At 54.0% G+C, this 23,973-nt stretch overlaps 2 protein-coding genes across 4 annotated transcripts in view; one reads left to right on the top strand and one right to left on the bottom strand.

The window, feature by feature from the left end:
- The window catches only part of SARM1 (sterile alpha and TIR motif containing 1), a 23,727-nt gene extending 4,074 nt beyond the window's left edge, over positions 1 to 19,653 (top strand). The window contains exons 2-10 of one of the 2 annotated variants that reach the window (XR_012374414.1): positions 2,881 to 3,499; positions 5,455 to 5,667; positions 5,922 to 6,013; positions 6,103 to 6,338; positions 7,158 to 7,260; positions 7,337 to 7,526; positions 12,700 to 12,821; positions 12,907 to 13,980; positions 15,568 to 19,653. Coding sequence is in view for 1 of the 2 variants with exons in the window: in XM_025851117.2 (XP_025706902.1) it covers positions 2,881 to 3,499; positions 5,455 to 5,667; positions 5,922 to 6,013; positions 6,103 to 6,338; positions 7,158 to 7,260; positions 7,337 to 7,526; positions 12,700 to 12,821; positions 12,907 to 13,036 (1,705 nt within the window). In the remaining variant the exon portion in view is untranslated. Of the gene's footprint in view, positions 1 to 2,880; positions 3,500 to 5,454; positions 5,668 to 5,921; positions 6,014 to 6,102; positions 6,339 to 7,157; positions 7,261 to 7,336; positions 7,527 to 12,699; positions 12,822 to 12,906 lie in introns of both variants that reach the window. The other variant, XM_025851117.2, reaches the window with a different exon arrangement.
- Positions 16,099 to 22,433, bottom strand: SLC46A1 (solute carrier family 46 member 1). Of its 2 annotated transcripts, XM_025851118.2 has the most exons (5): positions 22,149 to 22,432; positions 20,882 to 21,734; positions 18,794 to 18,877; positions 17,189 to 17,345; positions 16,099 to 16,654 (listed from the first exon to the last, which is right to left on the bottom strand). In XM_025851118.2, exons 1-5 carry the CDS (start codon positions 22,374 to 22,376, stop codon positions 16,597 to 16,599), a joined length of 1,380 nt encoding a protein of 459 aa, XP_025706903.1. In that variant the 5' UTR covers positions 22,377 to 22,432; the 3' UTR covers positions 16,099 to 16,596. The 2 variants fall into 2 exon arrangements, with proteins under 2 accessions (XP_025706903.1, XP_073735469.1); XM_073879368.1 differs by lacking the exons at positions 16,099 to 16,654; positions 17,189 to 17,345 and adding an exon at positions 19,870 to 19,919 and having other exon boundaries at positions 18,791 to 18,877; positions 22,149 to 22,433.
- Between the last annotated feature and the right edge of the window lie 1,540 nt (positions 22,434 to 23,973).

Genomic DNA, 23,973 nt, shown 5'->3' with positions numbered 1-23,973 from the left:
AAAAAAAAAAAAAAAAAAAAAGTTAAAAAGTTAAAAAACAAAACAAAGCAAGAAAAGAATAAAGTCCTCTCTGAATTGATATTCCTGAGCAAGGCCTTCCCTTCACTGGTCCTCAGGAAATGAGAGTGTTGGATTAGATTATTGCTTAAACACATCCTGGTTCTGATATTATCAGTTTATGTAGTCAGACTCTTCTGGAAGCAAAAGTATAGATGAAGAATCTTGACCTTTGAAGACAGACAGATGCAGGTTCAGACCCCAGCTATGCCTCTCACCAGCTGTGTAACTCTGAGCATGTCATGTAAACTCTCTGAACTTTGGCTTTCTCGTTGGTAAAAGGAACAAGTGAATGATTAGAACCCACCTATTCTTTTGGACTTCTGGGCAAGCTCAGTGATCAACTCAGGCAAATTGTTGTGCCATGTTATGGGCTCAGCTGGGACCTGCAGTGGACACAAAGTCACAAGTGTCACTGTGCTGCTCACTGGGCAGGGACGCTGAGCCTCTAAGTCTTTGGGGGTAATGTCAGTTGTGGAGGACATCATTTGTGGAGGTCAGGAAGACACAAAACTTTCACCTCTGCCTACAGTGTGGCAACTTTTCTGCCTGCTCTGCTGGCATCCAGGCTCCCTCCCTTGGACCTTTCCTCCCTAGAGCAGACAGAATGTTTCCTAAAACCCATGTAAGGGCAGGTCTCTCCCCTTCCTAAAGCCTTTCAGTGGCTCCCCATTTGCCACCACGATAAAGTACAAATGCCTGGAGGGGGCTCAGAAGGCCCCCAGGACCCTTTCCCTTCTCTCCTCTTGAACCTTCCACCTCAGCCACTAGAAATGGCTTCACTTCAGCATGGCTGAGGTGGGGGCAAGTCCCCAAGAGCACCAGCTCTCAGATACCTCCAAGCCTTTGCATGCATCTGCGCCTAGAATACCATCTCCACAAGCCCCCTTCTCCTCTTCACGAATGTCCCATCTTCTTTCCAAATCAATGCCCTAGGCACCCATCCAATATATTTAATGTGTGTCTTTATATCTGCATCCTCGTAAAATCTTTATTCTTGTTTTGTGTGCATGTATTTTTAATTTACACAAATGGTGCTGTGTTATATAGCACATTCCGGTCCATACCTTCACCCACTCCGTATTGTTTTTAAGAGCCTTCATGTGCTATGGTATCATCTGTTCAGTCCCTTGTAACTGCTCCATAGTCTTCCAGAGCGGGCACCTGCCCGTGTTACCTCTCCACTCTCCCAAGCTCGACACCCAGACCGCCGCCATCTTCCCTCACCGCAAACGACCCTGCAGTGAACAGCCTTTTCCACATTCCTTTGTGGATCTGTGACGATTTCTTTGGGATTTAACTCAAAAGCCTCAATTTCTGGCTCATAGGGTGCATATCTCTTTAACTTCACCCACCCATCCCAGCCTGCTTTCCAAATTGACTGCCTCAGCACGCACCTCTAGCTTCCGGGTGTTCATGGCCCCACACCCCGCCAACCTTCTCTGTTACCCAGCTTCTGCTTTTTGCCTATCCAATAAGTGTAAAGTGATAGCTGATTTAATTTTCACTTCACTGATTACTAATGAATTAGAGCATCTCTTTATTTGCTTGTTAACATTTTGGATATTCTCTTTTGTAAGTTGCCATTTATATCCTTCGCCATTCCCTATTGAATTTGCTACCCTTTTTTTGTTGACTATATATTCTATTTATGAATCCTTGTTGCTTTTATATTTTTCATTGTTGGTTTTAAACATTGTAAATATCTCTGGCCTTCTTTCTCTTCCTCAAACATGCCAAGCTCACCAGCCCTCAGGGCTTTTGTCCTTGCTATGGTTCTGCCTGTAATGCTCTTCTCCCAGATACTTGCAGGCAGGAGTCTCTGGATATCGTACTCTAAAATGTCATCTCCTCCTCCGCCCAAACAGTGCCCATTACATCACCTGTGTTTGCTAGCATTGTGGCCTGTTCACTCATTGTTCACGTGCTTATTGTTTGTCTCCATATTAGCTGTGTATAAGTTCCAGGCACTCTTAGTCACTGTTCAGCTTCAGTCTCTAGCACAGTGCCTGGCACACAGTAGTTCCTCAATAAACATCTGTCAAGTGAATGAATAAATACACTCCAGTCACACTGGGTGGGGTGAAGAGAGGTTTGAGGGCAAGGCTAAGAGGGGTGTACTTCGAGTGATGCTTCAAATGATGATGAGAAGTTAACATTTAGTGAGTCTTCCCTATGTGCCAGGCACTGTGGAAAGCACTTTATCACCTTCCTTCTCATAATGACCCTTGGAGTTGGTATTTTTTTTATTTAGAGGTGAGGAACTGAGGTAGAAAGATAAATGAAGGCACTCAAGGTCCCACAGCTTTCTAGGAAAAAAAAAAAACAAAAAACAGCTCCCAGGGGATCGTCTCCAGAGTTAGGGTTCTTTTTTTTTTTTTTAAGATTTTATTTATTTGACAGAGAGAGACAGCGAGAGAGGGAACCCAAGCAGGGGGAGCGAGAGAGGGAGAAGCAGGCTTCCCACGGAGCGGGGAGCCCGACATGGGGCTCGATCCCAGGACCCTAGGATCACGACTTGAGCCAAAGGCAGACGCTTAACGACTGAGCCACCCAAGCGCCCCCAGAGTTAGGGTTCTTAACCACGACACACACTGCGGGGAAGGAGGCAGAGGTAAGGGAGGAAATGGGTGTGGCCAGGATGGAGCACCCTTAAAATTCCTTCCAGGGCAGGAGGTGGAAGCGGGAGGCAGGTAGGATAATGCTCTCCCTCATGTCCTATATGACACTAGTGACGCCAGAGAGGTGTAAGTGACCACGGCGTGGCCAACCTCCCCGGGGGCACCGCCATTCCATCGTCTCTGTCCCACTTTCTTTCGGCAGGGACCGCGTGGCGCGCATCGGTTTGGGCGTGATACTGAACTTGGCAAAAGAGCGGGAGCCGGTGGAGCTGGCGCGGAGCGTGGCCGGCATCTTGGAGCACATGTTCAAGCACTCGGAGGAGACGTGCCAGCGGCTGGTGGCGGCCGGTGGCCTGGACGCCGTGCTGTACTGGTGCCGCCGCACGGACCCGGCGCTGCTCCGCCACTGCGCGCTGGCGCTGGGCAACTGCGCGCTGCACGGGGGCCAGGCGGCGCAGCGGCGCATGGTGGAGAAGCGCGCCGCCGAGTGGCTCTTCCCGCTCGCCTTCTCCAAAGAGGACGAGCTCCTGCGGCTGCACGCCTGCCTCGCGGTGGCGGTGTTGGCAACCAACAAGGAGGTGGAGCGCGAGGTGGAGCGCTCCGGCACGCTGGCGCTCGTGGAGCCGCTCGTAGCCTCGCTGGACCCCAGCCGCTTCGCCCGCTGCCTGGTGGATGCCAGTGACACAAGCCAGGGCCGCGGGCCCGACGACCTGCAGCGCCTCGTGCCACTACTCGACTCGTCGCGCTTGGAGGCGCAGTGCATCGGGGCTTTCTATCTGTGTGCCGAGGCTGCCATCAAGAGCCTGCAGGGCAAGACCAAGGTGGGTGTGGGGTGAGGGAGGGGGCAGGGGTTAGAGAGCGTCTGGGAAGGCTTCCTGGAGGAAGTGACATTCAACTGGGACTTGAAGTACACATAAGAGTTAAGTAAAGCAAGAAGGATGAGAGACCAGTCATTGGCCTTGAAGGCAAGACCAAGGGTTTTAAGCGGGTAACATGTGCTTTACAAAGATTACCCTGGCTGCAGCGTGGAGATGGAATTGGCTAGGGTGAGACTGGAGGCAAGGGGCCCAGATAGGAGGCCATGACAGGGGGACAGTTGGGAAGGGGGGCTGGAGCATGGCAGCAGAAGCAGCAAAAAGTAGACAGATCCCAGAGGTGCTGAAGAGATAGAATTAGGAATTGGTGGCTGGTTGGGTGAAGGAGAGGGAAGAGTTGAGGGTGACTCCTGGCTTTGGACACAGGCAACCCCATGGGTGCTGGCACCTGGTACTGAAATAAGGTTAACTGGTGAGAGGTTGCAGTGGGGGCGGGGAAGAAAGTGAGTTCACTGGGACAGGTTGAGCTTGGGGTGCATGAACAGTGACCAGTTGGGGCACCCCAGTGGGCCATTTCATCATGTGGGTCTGGACTGCAGGAAGGAGATGGAGTGCAGAGACAGAGGCTTGGGGGGGGGGGGGGCAAGACGTCAGTGTGTTGACCAGATAACTGCGTCCCAAGAGGTCCTCATGACCAGGGCCTGATCTGAAGCTTTTGCCTTCGGCTTTAACTTGCTGTGTGACCTTGGCTAGCTGGCTTCCCCTCTCTGGGCCTCTATATGCTTCCTTTTTAGCCTCTGGAAAATTGAAGAAGCAGGCCACAGCAGCAGTTCTTACCCTGCATGTGGACCTAGTAATAGTTAAATGATCAAAAGTTTGTGGGTTTTGTTTTAAATATTACAGAATCAAGATTATCCCTATAACACCCCTCTCCCTCCTTTGCATTCCTCTGGGGGTCTGGGACTTGGCAACAGCTGGGACACAGGGAGTGGTGGGCACCAAATGGACCACCCTGGCTGCACCACAGCTGTCAGCTGGGCTGCTGAGAGGAGAGTGTCTCACAGATGATTGTCACCTATTGTATGTGTCCCCACAGATTAAAAAGAGACTGTTGGGTTAGGGGATCTCTAAGGCCTCTTCCAAGGTCTAATGTCCTAGGAGCTTCTGATTTTCCTCCTCGGTGCCCCAGAGTTGGGCCATGGGGGGACTGGCTTTATAAATCAGGTCATTCTGCTTTGGGAGAAAGGACTTGAAAGGAAGTAGGGAGTGAGGACAGTGTCTGGGCAGTAGCCATGACCACCAGCTGTGCCATCCCTTTTCCAACAAGACCAAGTGAATGCAGTTCAGGAAAGAGACAGTCAGCCCCCACTCTGTACCCTGCAGTGTGCCAGGTACAGGACTCCAAAGGTGACTAAAACATGACCTCAGCTTATCGTTTAGTGGATGCTGCATTATCAACTAACAACAGTGGCATTTAGAGTACAGGCCTAATTGGAGGGAGGGGCCAAGCTGTGGGTAAATCAAAGCAGGCTGCATGGAGGATTTGGATTCCACTGGACGACCCAGGATTTCCACAAGCAGGCTGGAAGAACTAAAGGTCTGGGAACACCATGACTGAGCCCAGAGTTAGGAGAGTCTTAGTGGGTGGGTGTCAGCCAAGTGTGGGTTGGAGAAAGGGGAGGTGAGCTGAGAATGGTGGACAGGGGCTGCACTGTGCCAGGGCGAGACCTCAGACTTCATCCCAGGGAGATGGAAGCTGCTAGAGAGAAGACATGAGGGCAAGAGTGGAGAGAGTTTCAGGAGGGGGAATTCACAGAACCTGGTGATATATTGATGAAGGCAGGGCTAGGGCAGACGATGGGAGTTTAAGCGCTGAGAAGAGGCGAGGGGAGGGACTGGGCCGATTGGGGTTGGCTGGTGAACCGGGGGACCCAAGACACCCTCTCCCCACCCCTCCCTAGGTATTCAGCGACATCGGAGCCATTCAGAGCCTGAAACGCTTGGTTTCCTACTCCACCAATGGCACCACGTCGGCGCTGGCCAAACGCGCGCTGCGCCTGCTGGGCGAGGAGGTGCCGCGGCCCATCCTGCCCTGCGTGGCCAGCTGGAAGGAGGCCGAGGTCCAGACATGGCTACAGCAGATCGGCTTCTCCCATTACTGCGAGAGCTTCCGGGTAGAGCAGCGCATGCCCAGGGCGCGCGGCCGCTAGGGGCGCCCTGAACAATGCAACAGCGCCCCCTCGCGGCCAGCACGCCCGCGGCGCCAGGGGTGATTTCGGGTGTGGGAGTCTCTACTCAACCACTTCTGGGGCCACTCGTCTCTAATCTGGGTCCCATCGCCGTCTCCAGTTCCCTGTCCTTACATCTTATGCTTGGGGTCCAACGGCTGAGAAGGAGAGCCCTTCCTTACATCTGACCCTTCCCCCAGGAACAGCAGGTAGATGGCGACCTGCTTCTGCGGCTCACGGAGGAGGAGCTCCAGACCGACCTGGGCATGAACTCCGGCATCACCCGCAAAAGGTACGGAGCCTCCTGCCCGCCGGTCCTCGCCCTCTGCCACTAGCCAGTCCCACTCAGGACCTCAGCGTCCTCTTCTCCCCGGGCTGCAGATTCTTTAGGGAGCTCACGGAGCTCAAGACCTTCGCCAACTACGCTACGTGCGACCGCAGCAACCTGGCTGACTGGCTGGGCAGCCTGGACCCGCGCTTCCGCCAGTACACGTACGGCCTGGTCAGCTGCGGCCTGGACCGCTCCCTGCTGCACCGCGTGTCGGAGCAGCAGCTCCTGGAGGACTGCGGCATCCGCCTGGGCGTGCACCGCGCCCGCATCCTCACGGCCGCCAGAGGTCAGCCCGCCCACCTGGGACCCCCCCCCCGTCCGAGCCCCCAGCCCTGGGGGGCGAGGGGAGACACGTGGTGGGGCCTCTGAGCCTCACTGAGGGTGGATTGAGCACAGATGCTGTGCCAGACTGGATTCTGAGGATGCAAAGAAGTTCCCCGTGTGAGCTGAGCAGGAGGGTGGAAGTAAGGCAGGTAGGTGACCACAGCAGGATGCACGCCCAGGATTCCAGTGGGAGCTGAGAGGAAGCGCTGCCTACCCTGTCCACCGAGGTCTAGGCATTTTACAGGACGCCTGACCAGGTCTTGAAGGATGTACTGGGGAGGAGGGTGCAGCAAGAAGAACAGCCCAGGCAGAGGGAGCTGTATATGCAGATGTCGAGGCTAGACAGCAAGGAGGGTGCTTGCTGGGGATGGGGGATAGGGGTGGGCAGACAGGGGGCTTATGCGATTAGCCAACAGCTTACAAAGTGTGGATCTGGAGGTGCTATAGGGTTGTCACTAGGAAGGCAGGGGCCCAGGGAGGATTTGGGATGTGTTGGGTTTACAGTGTCTGTGGGCAGCTGCCCGTGCAGGTCTGGGGCTCCGGAGAGAGGGCAGTGCTGGAAGTGCAGATCTGGGTGCCTAAAACACAGTGCCTGCCTCCTGAGAGGGACTCGCCAATAGAGAGCAGCCTCCCTTCCTGTAGGCCCAGCTCTCTATCTCAGTGACCCTCTTCTGGACAGGCCACCTGCCTGGGCCAGGCTGGGTGGGCAGGGGATGACGTACCCTATGGCGAGTGAAGGGGAAGGACTACCCTTACCAAGCTGTCCCCTTGTCTGCCTCAGAAATGCTACACTCCCCCCTGCCCTGCACTGGCGGCAAGCCCAGTGGGGACATCCCAGATGTCTTCATCAGCTACCGCCGGAACTCAGGCTCCCAGCTGGCCAGGTGAGAAGGGGTGGGTGGGCGGGTGGCCCAGGGCCTCCGGGCCAGGCCAGAGCAGTGACGTGGGACCTCTTCCCAGCCTCCTGAAGGTGCATCTGCAGCTGCACGGCTTCAGTGTCTTCATTGATGTTGAGAAGCTGGAAGCGGGCAAGTTCGAGGACAAGCTCATCCAGAGTGTCATGGGTGCCCGCAACTTTGTGCTGGTGCTGTCGGCCGGGGCCCTGGACAAGTGCATGCAGGACCATGAGTGCAAGGACTGGGTGCACAAGGTAGGTGCTGCCCTCCGTGGTCCCCGCACTGGCCTGTGGCCAGGGGTCAAGGTCGTCCTCCCTTTCCTTCTCATCTGTACTCCCCAGCAACCTCTGCGGCCCAGCTGTGAGGCAGGAGCACAGCTAGGACTGTAACTGGCCTTTAGCAAGTCGTTTAGGCTCTCTGGGCCTCAGTGTTCTCATTCAGAAAATGGGGATAACTTGCCTGTCATATTCACCTGTGGGATGGTCGTGAGAGTCAGAAAAGGAGGAAAACGCTTTGACAAATAACCTCAGTGTGGGAAGGGGGGCAAGAGAGCCTAGCGACAGGTGCAGTGAGATCATGAAGGGCACAAAGCTGTGAGTCTGAATCCCAGCTCTGACCTTGGGCAAGTTATGTAACTGCAACGAGCTTCATGTTTGCTACTGTAAAGTGGGAGAAGTATCGTCCCTAACTCCCTAGGATATTGTTATAAGAATTAAAAGAGCTAAAATCTGTCAAGTCCTTAGCAGAATTCCTAGTTCTATAGTAATTGCTCTATAATGGCAGTATTTATTCTTATAATTAGTATGAGTGTTTACCACTGTTTAATTAATGTCATCGTATCTTAAGTGTCTGGCACGCAGTAGAAACTTACTGAATACTTGCAGAATGGATGGATGGATGAAATGGGTCCATATCACATCTGCAGGTTATTAATTATTAATCAGTGAGGGATACAGCAGTCGTCTGAGATGGAACCCTTGTCCTGAAGCAGCTAAGGAAATAAGAGTTTGCCCAGACGTGGCTAGTTCATATATGGGTTGGTGTCACTGCTAAGCTATGTAGGTGAACCTCTTACTCACCATAGGAGCATGGAGAAGGGGGAGAACATTAGGGCTGGAATAACCAGGGAAGGCTTCGTGGAGGAAGCAGGACTTGAGAAGAGTCTTAAGAATTTAGGTAAGTGGAAGAAAAGGCGTCCCAGGCAGGGCGGCTGCACGAGCAGAGAACAAAAGTGGGGCTGAGGAAGGTGCGTCACTGGTAATTGCTTACAGATGAAGGAGCTGAGGCTCAGAGAAGAGTACTGTTTCCCCTGGCTGGTGTAGAAATCCGGAAAGTTGGGCTCTGAACTCCATCGATCTGACTCCGAAGCCCATGCTCTTTCCCGGCACCTGACCGCCTTCCATGGCGCGGATCTGAGGGGGTGGGATAGGGCAGGATCCAGCTGACACCAGAAATGATTGTCTGCATCTCTTCCCAATTCCCTGTCCAGGGACATCATTTTGGTAGCTTGAAATCAGCCTTGGTGCGAGTATTGACACAAAGGAAACTGGTAAACACTATAAATCAGGGTTTTATTTGTTTGGTTGGTTGGGGTTTTTTGCCCCCAGAGATTTATTTGTTAAACATTTACCAGCAAACCACTGGGGCGCCTGGGTGGCACAGTCAGGTAAGCATCTGACTCTTGACTTTGGCTCAGGTCATGATCTCAGAGTCGTGAGATGGAGCCTCTTGCGTCAGGCTCCCTACTGGGCCTGGAGCCTGTTTAAGATTCTCTCCCCTCCTCTCCCTCTGCCCCTCCCCACTGGCTCTCTCCCTCTTTAAAAAAAAGCAAACAAACAAAAAACTACAGAACCAGTTTGCAGGGTACCTAAAGGCTGGGAGAAGTCTTGTGTTTAAAGGACTGGGAAAAGGGATCCCACAAGGGCAGTGAGGCCAGGCCAGCAGTTGTAGGGAGAAGGCTCTGACACCAGAGTGCATCCAGACCCACCGTAGGGAAGAGGGTCAGGCCCTGGAAGCCATGTTTTAGGGGCTGAGTACTGGGCTCGGTTGGATGTTGGGCCAAAGAGACACCTGCAGGATCATGGTTGACGGCCCAGAGCAGGTGGCAGGCGGCCTTCTGGGATAAAGAGAGGAGTAGCTGAGCTCCATGCAAGATCAGACCTTGCTGTGCTCACTCTATATCCCGGATGCCTACAAGCATGCGTGGTACAAAGCAGGCTCTTGACAAGTTTACGGAATACTTGAACCAGTGACCAAACAGAGGAAGCTGATATAACTGGGAGGGCCATACATGTCCACCAGGTTCACCAGGCCAGAACACTCGACTTAAATCCAAGTTTTCATTCTTAACCTGCTGGATGACCTTGAACAAGCCATTCTTCCTCTCTTGGCCAGATGCTGAGTCTGTGCAATGAGCAGTGTGCGGTCTTTGGGTCTGTGTAATTCTGGATAAAACAAATGTCTAAAGGCTCTCAAATTTGTGCAGGGAAAAAAAAAAGGAAAAATAAATAAATAAATTTGTGCAGGGTCAGAATTCATATAAGTTCTCAGCAGAGAGGCAGAGGGCTTGGCTAAAAGAAGCCTGGGCTTGGAATCTACAAGCTTGATTCAGAAGCCTGGCCCCTCTTGGGCTGAGCATTTGTGTGACTTGGGGGCAAGTCCCTTCCCCTCTCTGGGCTTCCTTCTTCTCATTCATAAAATGAGAAGTTCCCCAAAAGCAATCAGTGTTGGAGTTGTGTGGATTCTTTCCCCAGGAAGGCTCTGCTCCCCAGACGTGCTTGACATCCATCCAGAGGGAGGAGGGGTGGCAGGAGCCTCTGCCTTGGACCAGTCCCAAAGGCTCCATCAGCCTTCCTTGGTTGTTGTTAGTGCTTCATTGCCTCTGGTTTTAAAACTCCTTTCCCCGAAGCCACATTTGGCAGGTAATCAGTATAGAAAACCACAAGTGAACTGCACTCAAGAATTCCCAATCCCTGAGGTTCCCCCTTGAAAGGGAAAAAACATTCAATAAGCACTTACCAGAGCACCCATTAATAGTAAGTAATATCCTCAGAACCACCTTGTGAGGGAGGCTTATTATCTTTCTTTACAGAGGAGGAAATCATAACCCCTGTGACTGATTAAGCACACACTACATGCTGGGCGCTGCTTTAACCACTTGCCATGGGATATGGCAGGTATCCCCCAACAGAAGAGAAAACAGAGCCTTTGAGGGCCCGTTGGTTGCCTGAGACCACAAAGCCTGTGTCAGAGATTCGATGTGAACCCCAATCTCATGATTCCAGAGTGCAGCCCCTAACGGCTATGCTGTGTTGTCTCTCCCATTCATTCATTCATTCATTCATTCCAACCATCCAGCCATCCAATTAAGTATTTGGCAAAGGCTGACTATGGACAAGGCTTTGTGAAAGATGCTGAGATGCAAGGTGGATAAAAACCAGACATGAGGGGCACCTGAGTGGCTCAGTTGTTAAGCGTCTGCCTTCGGCTCAGGTCATGATCCCAGGGTCCTGGGATTGAGCCCCGCATGGGGCTCCCTGCTCAGCGGAAGTCTGCTTCTCCCTCTCCCACTCCCCCTGCTTGTGTTCCCTCTCTCGCTGTGTCTCTCTCTGTCAAATAAATAAATAAAATCTTAAAAAAAAAAAAAACCAGACATGATCCCTGTCTTTATGTCTGGTGGGGAAGACAGATATTAAGTAAATTACTCATTAAGTTTGGAACTGTAGCATGTGCTAACGAGCCCATGAGAGCCTACAAGAGGGAGATCGTGCCTAGTCAGAGAAGGGAGTGGAGACTTCCCTGGGAAAGTATGGATTGAGCTCAGATCAGAAAAACGAGTAGGCATTAGGTGAAGGGGCAGGGAAAAGCATGTGCACAGGCCCTGTGCAGGGAGGGAGGATAGCAAATCTAAGGGGCTGCAGGGTCTGTGTGGCTGGGAGAACGGTGCAGGGTGGAGTCTGGGAAGGGAGCTGTGGCCAACCACACAGAGCCTTCAGACCACAGTAAGGAGTCTGAATTTTATTCTGAGAACCATGTAAAGTCTTGAAGATTTTTAAGTAGGGGGTGACATGATCAGATTTGCATTTTGCAAAGAGCAGCCCAGTGAAGGGGCAATGTAGAGAACAAGTTAGTGGGGGCAAGAGTGGATGGGGAGAGACGTGATGGGGGACAAAGATGGGGAGTTGGAGCAGCATGGTGGTGGGTGGAGGAAGAGACAAAGTGGGTGGGTCTGAGAAATAAGGTGTACTGCTGGCGGAGCCGGTGATGGATCAGTTCGGGTGCAAAGGGTGATGTTTTTCTTCTGACACCAAGTTGTGTGGGTTTTTGCCAACACCGACAGCCAGTTCTCCAATTTGCCAACACCAACTGGGTGTCCCACAGTTCAATTCAGTTCTTTAAATTTTTTTTAGATTTACTTATTTGAGAGAGAGTGGGAGACTGCATTGTGTGCCTGTGAATGTGAGGGCGGGGCAGAGGGAGAAGCAGATTCCTCCCAGCTGAGGGCAGATCCGACATGGGGCTCGATCTCAAGACCCTGAGATCATGACCCGAGCTGAAACCAAGAGTCTGACGCTTAACCAGCAGAGCCACCCAGATGCCGCCAGTTCAGTTCTGATACTGACTTACCCAGAGCAAGCGTCAGACTCCAGAGGGTTAAAGGCTCAGTCCCACGCGTCCGTGCTCGCTTCAGATGCCTGGGAGTCCTGGCTTCCCAGGTTAACCGCACTTGTCTGATTTGGCTAGCAGTTCAGGAGTTCCCATGACACACACATCCCTCCCCCAGCCAGTTCAATAATTTGCTAGAATGACATGCAGTACTGAGAAAGCACTTAACTATTACTGGTTCATTGTAGAGGCTATAGCTCAGGCACGTTGGAGTGTAAGCCATGCATAGGGCAAAGGTTTGGGGTGTGGGGCACGGGCAGGGAGGCACAGAGCTCCCATGCCCTCTGCAGGCCACCCTCCCAACACCTAGATATGTTCCCACCCCATCCTTGGGGGACTTGATGGTGGTTTCATTATGGAGGCATGATGAAGTCATTGGCCACTGGTGAGTGAACTGAATCTCCAGCCCCTCTCCCCTCCTGGGAGGTGTGCGTCTGTGAATGTATGTGGGATACTTAAAATTTCCATCCTTTTCCTCATAGCTTGGTCTTCCTGGCAAGCAGCCCCCATCCAGAAGCTCCCTAGGCACCCGCATCGCCGACCTCCACCCATCTGGGGATTCCCAGTGTTTTAGGAGCTCTATGCCAAGGACCTGGGGCAAAAACCAAATATTTGATTTTTATTAAAAAAACAAACAAACAAGGGGTGAGGGAGAAGTCAAAGCGGACTTCAGCACCAGCACCCCTCCCGGCGTCCGCCTGGCCCCAGGGTCCCTAGATGGGGACCCAGGCCTCTTGCTCCTCCCCTCGTTTCTTTCTGCAGGAGATTGTGACTGCTTTGAGCTGCAGCAAGAACATTGTGCCGGTCATCGATGGCTTCGAGTGGCCGGGGCCCCAGGACCTGCCTGAGGACATGCAGGCTGTGCTCTCCTTCAATGGCATCAAGTGAGGAGAGGGGGGCGGGTGCGCAGCCCCCAGCCAGCGGCTCCCCCTGCGCGGCCCCCTGACCCACCAGCCCCTGTGCCCACAGGTGGTCCCACGAGTACCAGGAAGCCACGATTGAGAAGATCATCCGCTTCCTGCAGGGCCGCTCCTCTCGGGACTCATCTGCAGGCTCGGACACCAGTTTGGAGGGGGCCGCACCCATGGGCCCGACTTAACCAGTCCTTAGTTCCCAGGCCCTGCTGCGACCCCCATTCCCATCATCCCTCCCGAAAGAGCAGCTCCTCAAACTGGCCCCTCTCGGCTGCAACCGCCCGGGGCCCTTCTCTGGAAATGGCTGTCGCTCTGCCCCCTCCCTCACGGTCCATCTCAAACCCAGCCTCCTTGGTGCCTAGAAATGGAAGGGAAGCCAGGCACTGGGGGTGCTCAGGGCCAGACCCCCCGACCCCGCCGCCGGCCCTGCCACCAGGCTCTCTATCTCAGGTGTGGGAGAGACTCTGGAGATTGAGGGTTTGCCGCATACGACATTCCCTCCTGCCCAGACAGCAGCCAGGCAGCCTCCCTCTGACAGGAGTTCGGGCAATGCCCACCCCTCGGGGCTAAGCAAGGGCCTGGGCCCAGCAGCCAGCCGGAGACGGGGGTCCGGTGATGGCTTTCCACCTAGATCGTGCCTGGCTTCTGGCCTCACCGCTTCCTGCCACCCTGTGGCCTTGACCTGTAACCACTGTGTCCTTAGCTGGCCTGATCCCCAGTCTTCCTGAGGTGCAGCCCTCTTGGCCACACCCGGGGTCAGGGTCACCCTCACTCTGGCTGGCCTGCAGCTGCTCTCCTCGGCGCAAGGGAGCCGCCTCCTGGGGCCTGGGCCTGCTCAACAGGCAGCTCACCACCCTCCACATGCCTTGTTGCTGTGCCTCAGTTCCCACTGGCCTGGATCAGCTGGCTTCCCCAGCCCCTCCCCACCCACTTGCTCAGGGGGCGGCCAGGGGAGGCAGCCCCCTGTGTCAGCAGCAGTCAGCTGGACAGAGCCTGCAGCAACACGGGAAGAGGCAGGATCCTGAAGAAGGGTGAGGGGTGCGTTGGAATCACCGGGGAATTTTGCTAAAAACTGCGTTCGGGAGACCTGGGCAGGACCTGGGTTTCTGCATTTCTCACAAATTCCCAGGTGAGTGGATGCGGATGGTCAAGGAATGGTACTTTAGTGAGGCTCTAAAACACAATCCCTCCCAAATCTTTGCCCCCCCCCGCCCCCCACACCACTCCACATTTCCTGCAGTCACCTGAGCAACCCCACCCCGTATAATCTCCCTTGTACGGAGAAGGAACTGAATGACATGCCATTTCCCAAATCAGCATGGCCGCCCCGGGATCCAGACCTGGCCTCCCGGTGCTCAGTCCACCGCCTGTCCAGAAAAATCATCCTGGAGGCTGTGCCCTGGGCAGGGCTGTTGCTCTACCTGGCTGGCTTCTCACCAAAAAAGGCTGGCCCAAGAGCTGTACAGAAATAAACGAGCAGGAATGTCCCTCTGCTCCTTTCTCCACTCGGGTAAGAGAGCAGGGAAGTATCCTCCCTCCTGTAAACCCAGGCTTCAGCTAATGGGGTCAGCTGGAGCCTGCCCTGCTTTTTCCCTTCTGGGGACAGTGGCCTGGCACCTCAGGCTGGCTCAGCTTCCAGAGTCACCTCCCACAGGTGCTGGCCAGGTCACTCGTAGCTCTTGAGCCCATGAGGGAGGCAGGGCACCGACAGTAACACTACAGTGGGATGAGTACCGTCCAGGGAAAGTGTTCTGTCTTTTGGTCCCCACTCAGTCCCCCTCCCTCCTGAGGTGCCCGGAGGGCAGTATTGGGGAGGCTGCCAGGCCGGTTCTTCTGTTCCTACACCCTCTACTGCTGCCCCTTCATGTCTCTGGGGAGTCGGAGCCCAGCCTCCAACCCCGAGGGGATGATTCCCCGACCCCCCCACCCACAGCCGGGCTTGGCCCCACAGGGCTGGTCCTGAACCGGGGCTGAGAAACAGCCTTTCCCCCAGAGCCTGTTCTGACGCAGGCCTGCGGGGTCAGGAGTTTCGGCCTGGCTGGGCTTCAGTTGCTCCCCCAGGTGGGTGCTCATCAGCTAGGTCCCTACCCACCTCACCCCCAGCCGTCCCCAGGGACTAAGGACTGCTCAGGGACACCCAGAGGTCAGGAAGTCCAGCTCCAACTCCTTCATTCTTCTCCCCTGCCCAGGAAGAGAGGCATCTCATTCTAGAATGTATGAGGTGGGAAGGGCCTCAGAATGTCATCTAATCCAGTGTTTCCTAACTTGCCCACCTGTGATCAGATAGTTCGGGGCACTGCTGACGTAGCCCTTCATAGGAGGGCTTGCTCAAGGTCACAAGCGAGCCAGAGGCAGTGCCCAGGCCTGAGGGCAGCCCAGAACCTTTTCCCTGACCGTCCTCACTGCCTCATGCTGGGACAGTCGGAACTGTATTCCTCTCCTTGCTTTGGGCTCCCCATGATAGAGACAGTGAGCTGGGAATGTGGCAACAAGCCCAGGCTGCAGAGGCCACAGCTGACCCCGCTCTGCCCTGCACTGTCCCCATCACACCTGTTTGATTTCCAGGGCAGGGGAGAGGGAGGGAGGGTGGCAGGGAGCCAAGCCCTGTGGCCAATTCACATCTGCAGGCAAGTGCCGCCTGATTTGGGTCTGTGTGGGGGCTTGCAGCCCTCATCAAAGCTGGTGCCTTAATACTGAATCCAGTTCCGCCTTTCAGCTTCTGGGCCAGGCTTTCCTGACGGCCTGGAAAAGGGCCCCTCGTTCTCTGAGAAGCTGGGCCCCTGGATCATATTGGAGAGTCACACCCCTCTCCGGGTTCCCGTTGAGCTACAGATGCAGGAGGATGGTCTCGGCACATGGCCCTGCTGAAATGCGTGGCAGCGGGAGCGCTGGAGGGCTGAGTAGTAACAAAAACTGATCGTACTTGGGCTGGTGGAGCCAGGTTGACCCATAAGGTGCCTTCAGGGAATGGATCTCTGACAGACCCTCAGGAACGGACTCTGCCCCCAATCTCTCCACCGGCCTGATGCCAGCCCGGCAACCCTCCAGCCCCGTCCAGCAGCTCAGGAGAAGGGCGTGAGCAGTCAGATGAGGTGTGGGCCAGCCATGCCCGGCACAATCCCGTAGTAGCTCAGGGGGCTCCTGCCCAGCCCGGAAGCTTGCTTTCTGACCTCTGGTGGGCAGACTGGGAACGGAAAAGCAGACAGCCCCACAGCCCCATGCCTTGGGGGCCTGGAAGGCCCTTCAGTGTGATTTATGTGGATTTATTGTGATTGCACTGCTAAGCTCAGAGGATCGATTCCCAGCACTCTCCCTCCAGAGGGCATTCCGCTCTGAACCACATCCATCGCTGAGAAGCCGCTGCACACCAGAAATGGCCCAGTGAGCTGTGCAGTTTGGGTTGAAGCAGAGATGCCAGCCCTTGTGCTTCAGCTGGTCCCTGAGGTGTCCCTCCATCGGGACCTCTCTGCTCCCCTGGAGGGTTCTCTGTGACGGATGGTAGAAAGGGTACACTGACCCCTGTTCCAAACAGCCCCCCCACTGCCTCCTGGAGTACGACTGTCTGGGTTACAATTCTAGATTAGAGTCCTAGGCTAGCACAGCTGGCTAGCTGGACTGCTCTGTCCAAGGTAGACACGTGCCCTCTGAGGGGAGGTGCCAGTGTCACTGCGGGCTGGGATCGAGATACACACTTGCTTGGTGTTCGCTTTGCTCCCTTTGCCCTCTGTCCTCCGGTCCAGGCAGATCAGGGGCTCTGAGGAAACTGCTGGAATTCAGGGCGAGGATTAGCCTTTTCCAGCACCCTGTGAGAGAAACCAGAGAAAGAGTCCAGATTTGACATGGGGAGACACCCTCAACGCTTAGAGATGGGACACAGGCTTTATCGGGTGGGCTGGTACACGTATTCCCTCCCAAAGCTGAGAGGTGGAAGATAAGGCAATGTCCAGAGACAGAGGGCTCTGGAAAGCAACTCTTAAGGCTACGGGGGAAGAAGTCAGTAGGTCAGGCTAGCCTGGGGCCCAGCCGAAACTAGCTGAGGAAGCTCTCCAGGCTTCCCTTTAGCACATTTCTGCCACCATACTTCCATCTGTAAAATGGGAATGGAGGAGGGGGGGAGCCGAGGGAGAGAGCACAGCCTTGCCTGCAAGCGATGGTACCCTGACCCTTCCCCTAGTGCTCCTCTGCGCTGCCCTTGGGCAATGGCTCCCAGATGACTAGGCAGCTGTCCGCAAGCGGGAATCAGGGGGTTCCAGGTATGAGTTCTGTTTGGGAGGAGGAGAAAGAGGGAAACTTTGGGATAAAGGGCATTATGATCATGGGTCAGAGCCCTGCATTACCCAATCAGAATGGCCGGGATGAAGAGGAGGCCGGCTCCCAGGAGGAAGGGAAACCCCTTCATGAAGTTCAGGGTGGCTGGGTAGAGTGAGTTGAAGATGCCAGAAGCCATCAGCATGGCCAAGCTATTGACGCAGGCCACGGCAGAAAAGAGAGCACCTGTGAAGAAATAAACATCACACTCTGGGGTGTGAAAGACCTAGATTCAAATCCCAGCACCCCTAGCTCGCCACTGTGTGACCTGAGACAAGTCATTTAACCTGAGTCTCACCTCCCTCAGCGATAAATCCTACATCGTGTGTTGTGATAAGGATTCAGTGAGGTCCTGCACGGAGAGCAGTTGGCACACCGGGGCCACCAAACAAATGGCTGTTACTAAATCCATGTATTCAAAGTATATGTAATATCTTCTACCAAAAGCCCGATAAAATGGGTTTTGGTTTATCCCCTTTGGGAATCATCTTCTGTTTGGGATTAACTGCTGGCTTAATTCCCAGTTCCAACACTTATTATCTGTGTGATCACTGAATAAGTTGCTTATCCTTCTGGGTTTCTGTCCCCCTTCTGTTAAACAAGGATAATACCTATCTCATAGATTGGCAGCAACAGTAAATTCACATGTAAAGCATCCATCACAGGCCCTGGCCCCCTGAAGGTAGTCAGGGCTGTTCTTTTCTCCAATTCCCCCTTGGGGCCTCTCTGGGTACAGTGAAAGTGCTAGAAAAAGAGCTTACTGAGTGAACAAATGAAGGTACCTGGGTTCTGGGGGGCAAAAGAACGAACCCTTAGTGGGCTACCTATGGCACCAGATCCTCCTTCCAGGGCAGATCGCGGGAAAATGGATGAGCCAGATATTTCCAGACTAGGATCTAAAGACCCAGAGGCCTGAGAAGCTATTCCTTAGAGATATGCCAGCAGAACCCAAATTTTGCAAAATGAGCAACAACCCAACAGAAGTTGAGTTTGAACTCTGTCAGTGTCAGAGCTGAAGGGCCTTGTCATCAAGAGCAAACCACTCATGTTACAGAGGAGGAAACAGGTGCAGAGACAGAAAGGGACCTGCCCAAGATAACACAGCCAGTGGGTAACAGAGCCAGGACCAAAACCCGTGTCCCCAGACCTGCTGCTCTTAAAAACAGAGCTGGGTTCGCATCCTAGCTCCACCACTTACTGAGGGACCTTGGGTGACCCAATTTAACCCTCTGGGTCTCTGCTTCTCATCTGTCACTTGGGGACAAGGAAATATCTAAAGGTTGTTTGCTTCCTCTGAGCTTGCACACTGGCCCTAGTGAAGCAGGGAACCCTGGCATCCATTTTACAGATGGAAAAGCTGAGGTCTGGAGAGAGTAAATCCTGTGCTTGGGTTACCCAAGAGAACAAGTGTGCTCTGCAGACTGCAAATTCCAACCCAGTGATCTGAAAATCCAAGGCACTGTGGTCCTCTGCCAGCCCTAGGCAATTTGACAGAAGTCCATTTGTCTTGGCTAATAACTTCTCCAGGGTGTGAGGGAGGAAGGTAAGCTGCCTCCTGGCTCCCAGATGCTCTCTGCCCAGTTCAGGCAACACTGGGTATGAGGAACCAGATGCAGGTTGACCCTGGCACTCACCCTGCTCTGACTCGCCCACCAGCCTGGAGAGCTTGGCCCGGATGATGGGTGTGGTGACTAATGACAGGAACAGGAGCCCATACCCTGCAGAGAAAGAAACAATCAAGAACATGGGGTCAGGGAGAGGGGTGCCCAAGCACTCCCCATAGCAGAACTCCTATACATACATAGCCCATGTGGGACTCAGGTTGGACACAGGAAGAGCTTCCTTATTGGTGAAGGAGACAATGACCAAGGAGGGACGGAGACCACCTTTCTCAAGGCTTGACCTACCAGCTACCTCTTTCACGAATGAATGCTGATTTCCCTCCAATTATGTTGTCAGAACACCTCTTGTGGCCACAGCGGGCACCACCCACCCACCTTGTGCTTCGAAGGGAGATGGCAAGGCACAGAAAACAAGCATGGGCTTTGGAGTTGGCCCAGAGTTCCTAACCTGATGCCATCGCTTACTAACCGTGTGGCCTTGGACGTGACTTCTGTCTATGAAAGGGTAACAAAGCCTTCCTCACAGGATGGTTCTGGGCTGTGTAGGAGGCTGAATAACGGACCCCCTAAGATATCAGGTCGTAATCCCTGGAATTTGTAAACGTTGCCTTATTTGGAAAATGGGTCTTTGAAGATGTGATTAAGGATCTTGCAATGAGGTGATTTTCCTGGACCAGACTGGACCCTAAATGCAATCACACGACAGGCGCCTGGGTGGCTCAGTTGGTTAAGCGACTGCCTTCGGCTCAGGTCATGATCCTGGAGTCCCGGGATCGAGTCCCACATCGGGCTCGAGTCTGCTTCTCCCTCTGACCCTCTTCCCTCTCATTCTCTCTCTCAAATAAATAAATAAAATCTTTAAAAAAAATAAATGCAATCACACGAATCCTTAGAAGAGGGAAATGGAGGGAGATGTGACAGATGTGACAGAACAGAGAAGGCACACAGAAGAGGAAAAGGCATGTCACCACAGAGGCTAGAGATTAGGGTGACGGTGGCCACAAGCCACAGAATGCCGGCAGCTGCCAGAAGCCAGAAGAGGTGAGATTCCCTCCCTGAGCCTCTGAAGGCAGCATGGCCCTGCTGACCCCTTGGCTGGGGCCCAGTGATCCAGAGACTTCACTTCTGGCCTCCAGAGCTGTGAGAGAATACATTCCATTGTTGTAAGCCATCCGGTTGGTGTTCATTTGTTACAGCATTACTGGGAAGTGAATACATGCGGTAACATCTGTGCAGAGCACAAAGTTAATGCAAGTTCCTTTTCTCTTTGCATTTGTTACTCACAGGTGTACAAGGTTTCTTTCATAACAGTTTCTCTCCCTTGTGTAACTGTTGCCTTCTAAAGGACAGTGGATCCTCGGAAGTGGGTACATGAGGCATCCCAGCTGAGTTAAGACATCTGTGATTACTGATCCGCTGACTTTGTAAACAATGTATTTTAAACTCTATCAAAATTAATCTGTCCCTTTTAAAAAAAGTTAACTTCCTCATTCCTAGCCACCCCTCTCCCACCGAAAAAAGAAGAAAGGGGAGGAGGAGGAGGAGGAGGGAGGAGGAGGAAGAGGGAGAAGAAAAGGCGGAGGAGGAGGGGAACGGAGAAGGGAGGAAGGGGAGGAAGGGAAGGGAAGGGAAGAAGAACTAAGGCAGGCAGGAATTTGGTCTGAGAAGACTAGCTTTTTTTAAAAACTCCAAGAAGTTGACCAAGGATATTTGAGGTAGGGCCTGTGATTCTTATCAGAGAAGTGAATATTAAGGTATTAGTAGCATGGACTTTGTTTAAGAACACCATAAATACTGGCTGTGGGAGGCCGAGTGAAGCAATTAGTGTATGAGCCATACCTGTGTCTTTTGCTCTACCTTACTAACAATGTTTATCATTGACAATGTGGATTAATTACTAAGGCTACTGAAGGTCTGTCTTTTCTGTTTAACAAAGACAGCATTTTTATGAAGTTTCTTAGTTGTCTGTCCTCCAGTGCAGGCTAGGAGCCTAACAATGTTTCTAGACACAGAAACGAACCACATTTAGGGGCAGTGAGTGACCCCCAATTTTCACCCAGCACCTTTGGGACAAACTGTCCCTGAGCCCACACACTTTACCTGTAAACATGAGGGGAGTGATGGTAGCGAACGCAAAGACCACCATCCCCATGATGTTGAAGGCCAGGCCAATCTCGGCCACCCAGGTGTCAGCCAGGCAGTGCTGCAGAAGCCGCAGGCCCAGCAGGCTTGTGAGGTAGGGGAGGTGCTGAGCAGCAGAACCATAGCCGATCAGCTTGGAGTCCCAGCAGAGGGGTTTGCTCAGCTCGTAGAGGGTCAGGATGTCCTGGGCCCCAAAGTGCACAGTGACTACCATGAAGATGGCCAGTGAATACAGAGCTAAATGCTTCCTGGACTTCTCTGGGGCCGGATTCATGTACAGCTGGACAATGGATCGGTGGTGACGGAGGGTGAAGAGCCGGGCAGGCGTTGGCTCCTTCACCGTCTCACCAAAGCAGAAGGCTGCGTAGAGAGCCATGGCTATCAACAAGGCCAAGGCCAGCCAGAAGGGGTTGGCATAACCCTGGGCCCGGAGCCAGTGGCCCCCAAGAAGGCTGGCCAGCGTCCCTGCCACCCCGATGCAGGCTTCCAGCAGGGCCATTCGAATGGTGCGGCTGCGGTTGGAGCTGACATCTGCCACAGAGGCAAAGCCTGCAGCCAGAAGGCCACTGAAGTCCCCAAGGAGAGCGCAAAGGATGCGGCCCAGCACGAAGTAGCCGACGTGGAGCTGCAGCTGCACCACGAAGATGGATACCAGCGCCTGCAGCAACAGGCCCAGCGAGGCCAGCACCAGCAGTGGGCGGCGGCCCACGCAGTCACTCCAGGCGCCCAGCAGGGTGGATGAGAAGAGCCCCACCAGGAAGCCGCCCAGGTTCATGTAGAGGGTCCAGTGGGAGGTAAGGGTCTCCACTTTCTGTGGGGACATAAATCTTAACCAGGTTGCTCACTCTGGGTTGCCCACCCTGCAAACCATCACCATCCTCCTGGGAGATACAGGGGTGGAAACTATCTTTGGAGCCCTAGCCCTCAGAGAATCTTGGTAAAACTCTCAAAAAACTGGCCCTGGGTTAAAGGGAATTTACCACGGTCCCATTCCCTTACTCTTACTGCCTTTTGTTAATCCGCATGGCCTCGCTTTACCTAGAGGTACTTTAAGCATCCCCCACCCTGCAGGGGTCCCTCAGGCCCCAACTTTGCTCTGGCCCCGCCCACTACCCAAAATCCAGCGGGCCCTCTCCCCGACGCAGGCCCCGCCCCGTCAGCTGCCCCCACGCTCCCGCCGGGGGCCCGCCCGGTGCCCAGCTCCGCGCTCTTCGCGCGCCGCTACCTTCATGATGGGGTCTGCGCTGTGGTTGCTGCAGCTGCCCCTGTCGCGGGTGCCATTGTAGCCGAGGTCGGCACTGAAGCGGTGCCACAAGTATTGCGTGGTGAGCGGGCCCTGCAGGACCAAAGCGAAGTTGGCGAGGAAGACGAGCGGCTCCACGGGGCCGCGGCACAGCACAGTAGCCCCGCGGCGCGCGCGGGCTTCGCCCGGGGGATTCGCGCGCCCCTCCATGCGCGTGCGCGTCAGGCTTTGCGCGAGGCCGCTGGCTGGGCTTCCTGCGCCTGCGCCCAACGTCCCCTTTTTTAAAAAGTCTGGCGGGGCGGGGCCGCTGTCCCCCTCACTCTCGCCCCGCCCACTCTGGGCTGGTGAGGGCGGGAGAGGGGCCCCACACCCCTGGCTCCCTGAGTGACCTCACCTGCAGTCTGTGCAGGGATACCGCCCTGCAGCCCTATTTTCCAGTCCCAGAAACGCTCCAAACGGTAACAAAAATATCAGTAATTAACATTTATTGATCATTTGCCGTGTGCCGGGCACCGTACTAAACTCCGCGTGCATTATCCTCCTATGACTAGCCATTATTAATGGTCACAGTCTACAGATGAGGAAGTAAGGACATGGGACGGTCAAGGCGGAGCCCGGAAACCCCTGACCTCTGATGCCCATGCTGATGTTCTGCAATGCAGCAGAGGCAACTCAGAGTGGCTGAGCGCAGCCTCAAGCTCTCCTGCCTTTGTTCTGTTACCTAGGCTCTGCTACGACCTTGGGCATGGCACTTATCCCCAGTGACCCATTTCTTCATCTTTAAAATGAAGATGCTAATTGAACCTGCTTCAAAGAGTTGTCGTGGAAGAAGAGTGCCTGGTACATTCTAAATGCTGTTATTGTTATTACTAGGCGGTCACTTGCTCCACTCCTGCCGTGGGATCTTTGGGAAACTGGTCTTGTGTCAGAGGCTCAGGGCTGGCTCTGCCATTGGGGGAGCAGAGGAAGAGAAGTTGGAGGAGGGCCTGGGAGGCCATCGAGTGTGGCCCTATGCTCCAGGTGCTCCTACGGTAGGAACTAGGCCAGAAGGCAGTCACACCTCCTGTCTGGGCATGTTTTATTGCCTGTAAAAGGGAAAAACATTACCTGCCTTTCTCCCTTATCATTTACTCAGCTCATTTCTTGAGCACCCCTTATTTGTCAGGGACCATGCTGGGAGTGCTCCAGGAACGCCTTTACCAGGACCTGTAGTTTTTAGAATGGTGGGGGAGACACATCAAAGAATCCTACTGATCTCCAAAAGAGTTCAACTGTGGAAAGAGCTTTAAAGGAGAGGAGCTGTGGGAATCCAAGTCTGCTCATTTGGGAGCCTGACCAGGTCTAGGCGGGGCAGGACCAAAAAAGGCCGCTTTCCCTGATAATAGCACAGCTGAATGGATTTCTGGAGGCAAGCTTTGTGCCATGACCCACAGGCCTGAATTTTGGGGTGGTGGAGCTCCATTTTTGGCTACCATTATTGTGTGTGGGTTTGTTGCTGGCTTATTGACCATCCCCCACCTCCCCTGAGCCAGAAAGGGTCTTAGGCTCACAATAGGTAGATGCTGGCTAGGTACTGGTGGACTGAATGAGGCCTGCACAGCCCCCCCCCCCCCCGAACCATTACCACCCTGTGGTCATCCTAGAGGTAGGAAATCCCACATTAAACATACAAGCCCCCTGGGTTGGCTCCCTCTCCTCCCCCCTACCTACACAAAAGCTTGGCTGGCGCAGTTATATCAGCTGCAGGAAGGGAAGGGTTCCTAGCTGAAACTGTTTTCTTCTTTACTGGAGAACTAAGGAGAGACAT

The sequence above is a fragment of the Callorhinus ursinus genome, unplaced genomic scaffold, assembly GCF_003265705.2.
Source record: "Callorhinus ursinus isolate GAN/ISIS: 27379988/994484 unplaced genomic scaffold, GSC_fseal_2.0 scaffold34, whole genome shotgun sequence".
NCBI classification, from domain to species: domain Eukaryota; kingdom Metazoa; phylum Chordata; class Mammalia; order Carnivora; family Otariidae; genus Callorhinus; species Callorhinus ursinus.
This window is presented reverse-complemented; position numbering and strand designations above follow the sequence as displayed.

What these genes read in the sequence shown, in the direction of transcription:
- SLC46A1 (XM_025851118.2), bottom strand. Translation starts at nt 22,376, where the DNA reads ATGGAGGGGCGCGCGAATCCCCCGGGCGAAGCCCGCGCGCGCCGCGGG. An exon ending in GGTGGGCGAGTCAGAGCAGG is followed by an intron (nt 17,346 to 18,793) that starts GTGAGTGCCAGG and finishes ATTTCTTCACAG; the next exon opens with GTGCTCTCTTTTCTGCCGTG. An exon ending in ATCCCGGCCATTCTGATTGG is followed by an intron (nt 16,655 to 17,188) that starts GTAATGCAGGGC and finishes TTTCTCTCACAG; the next exon opens with GGTGCTGGAAAAGGCTAATC.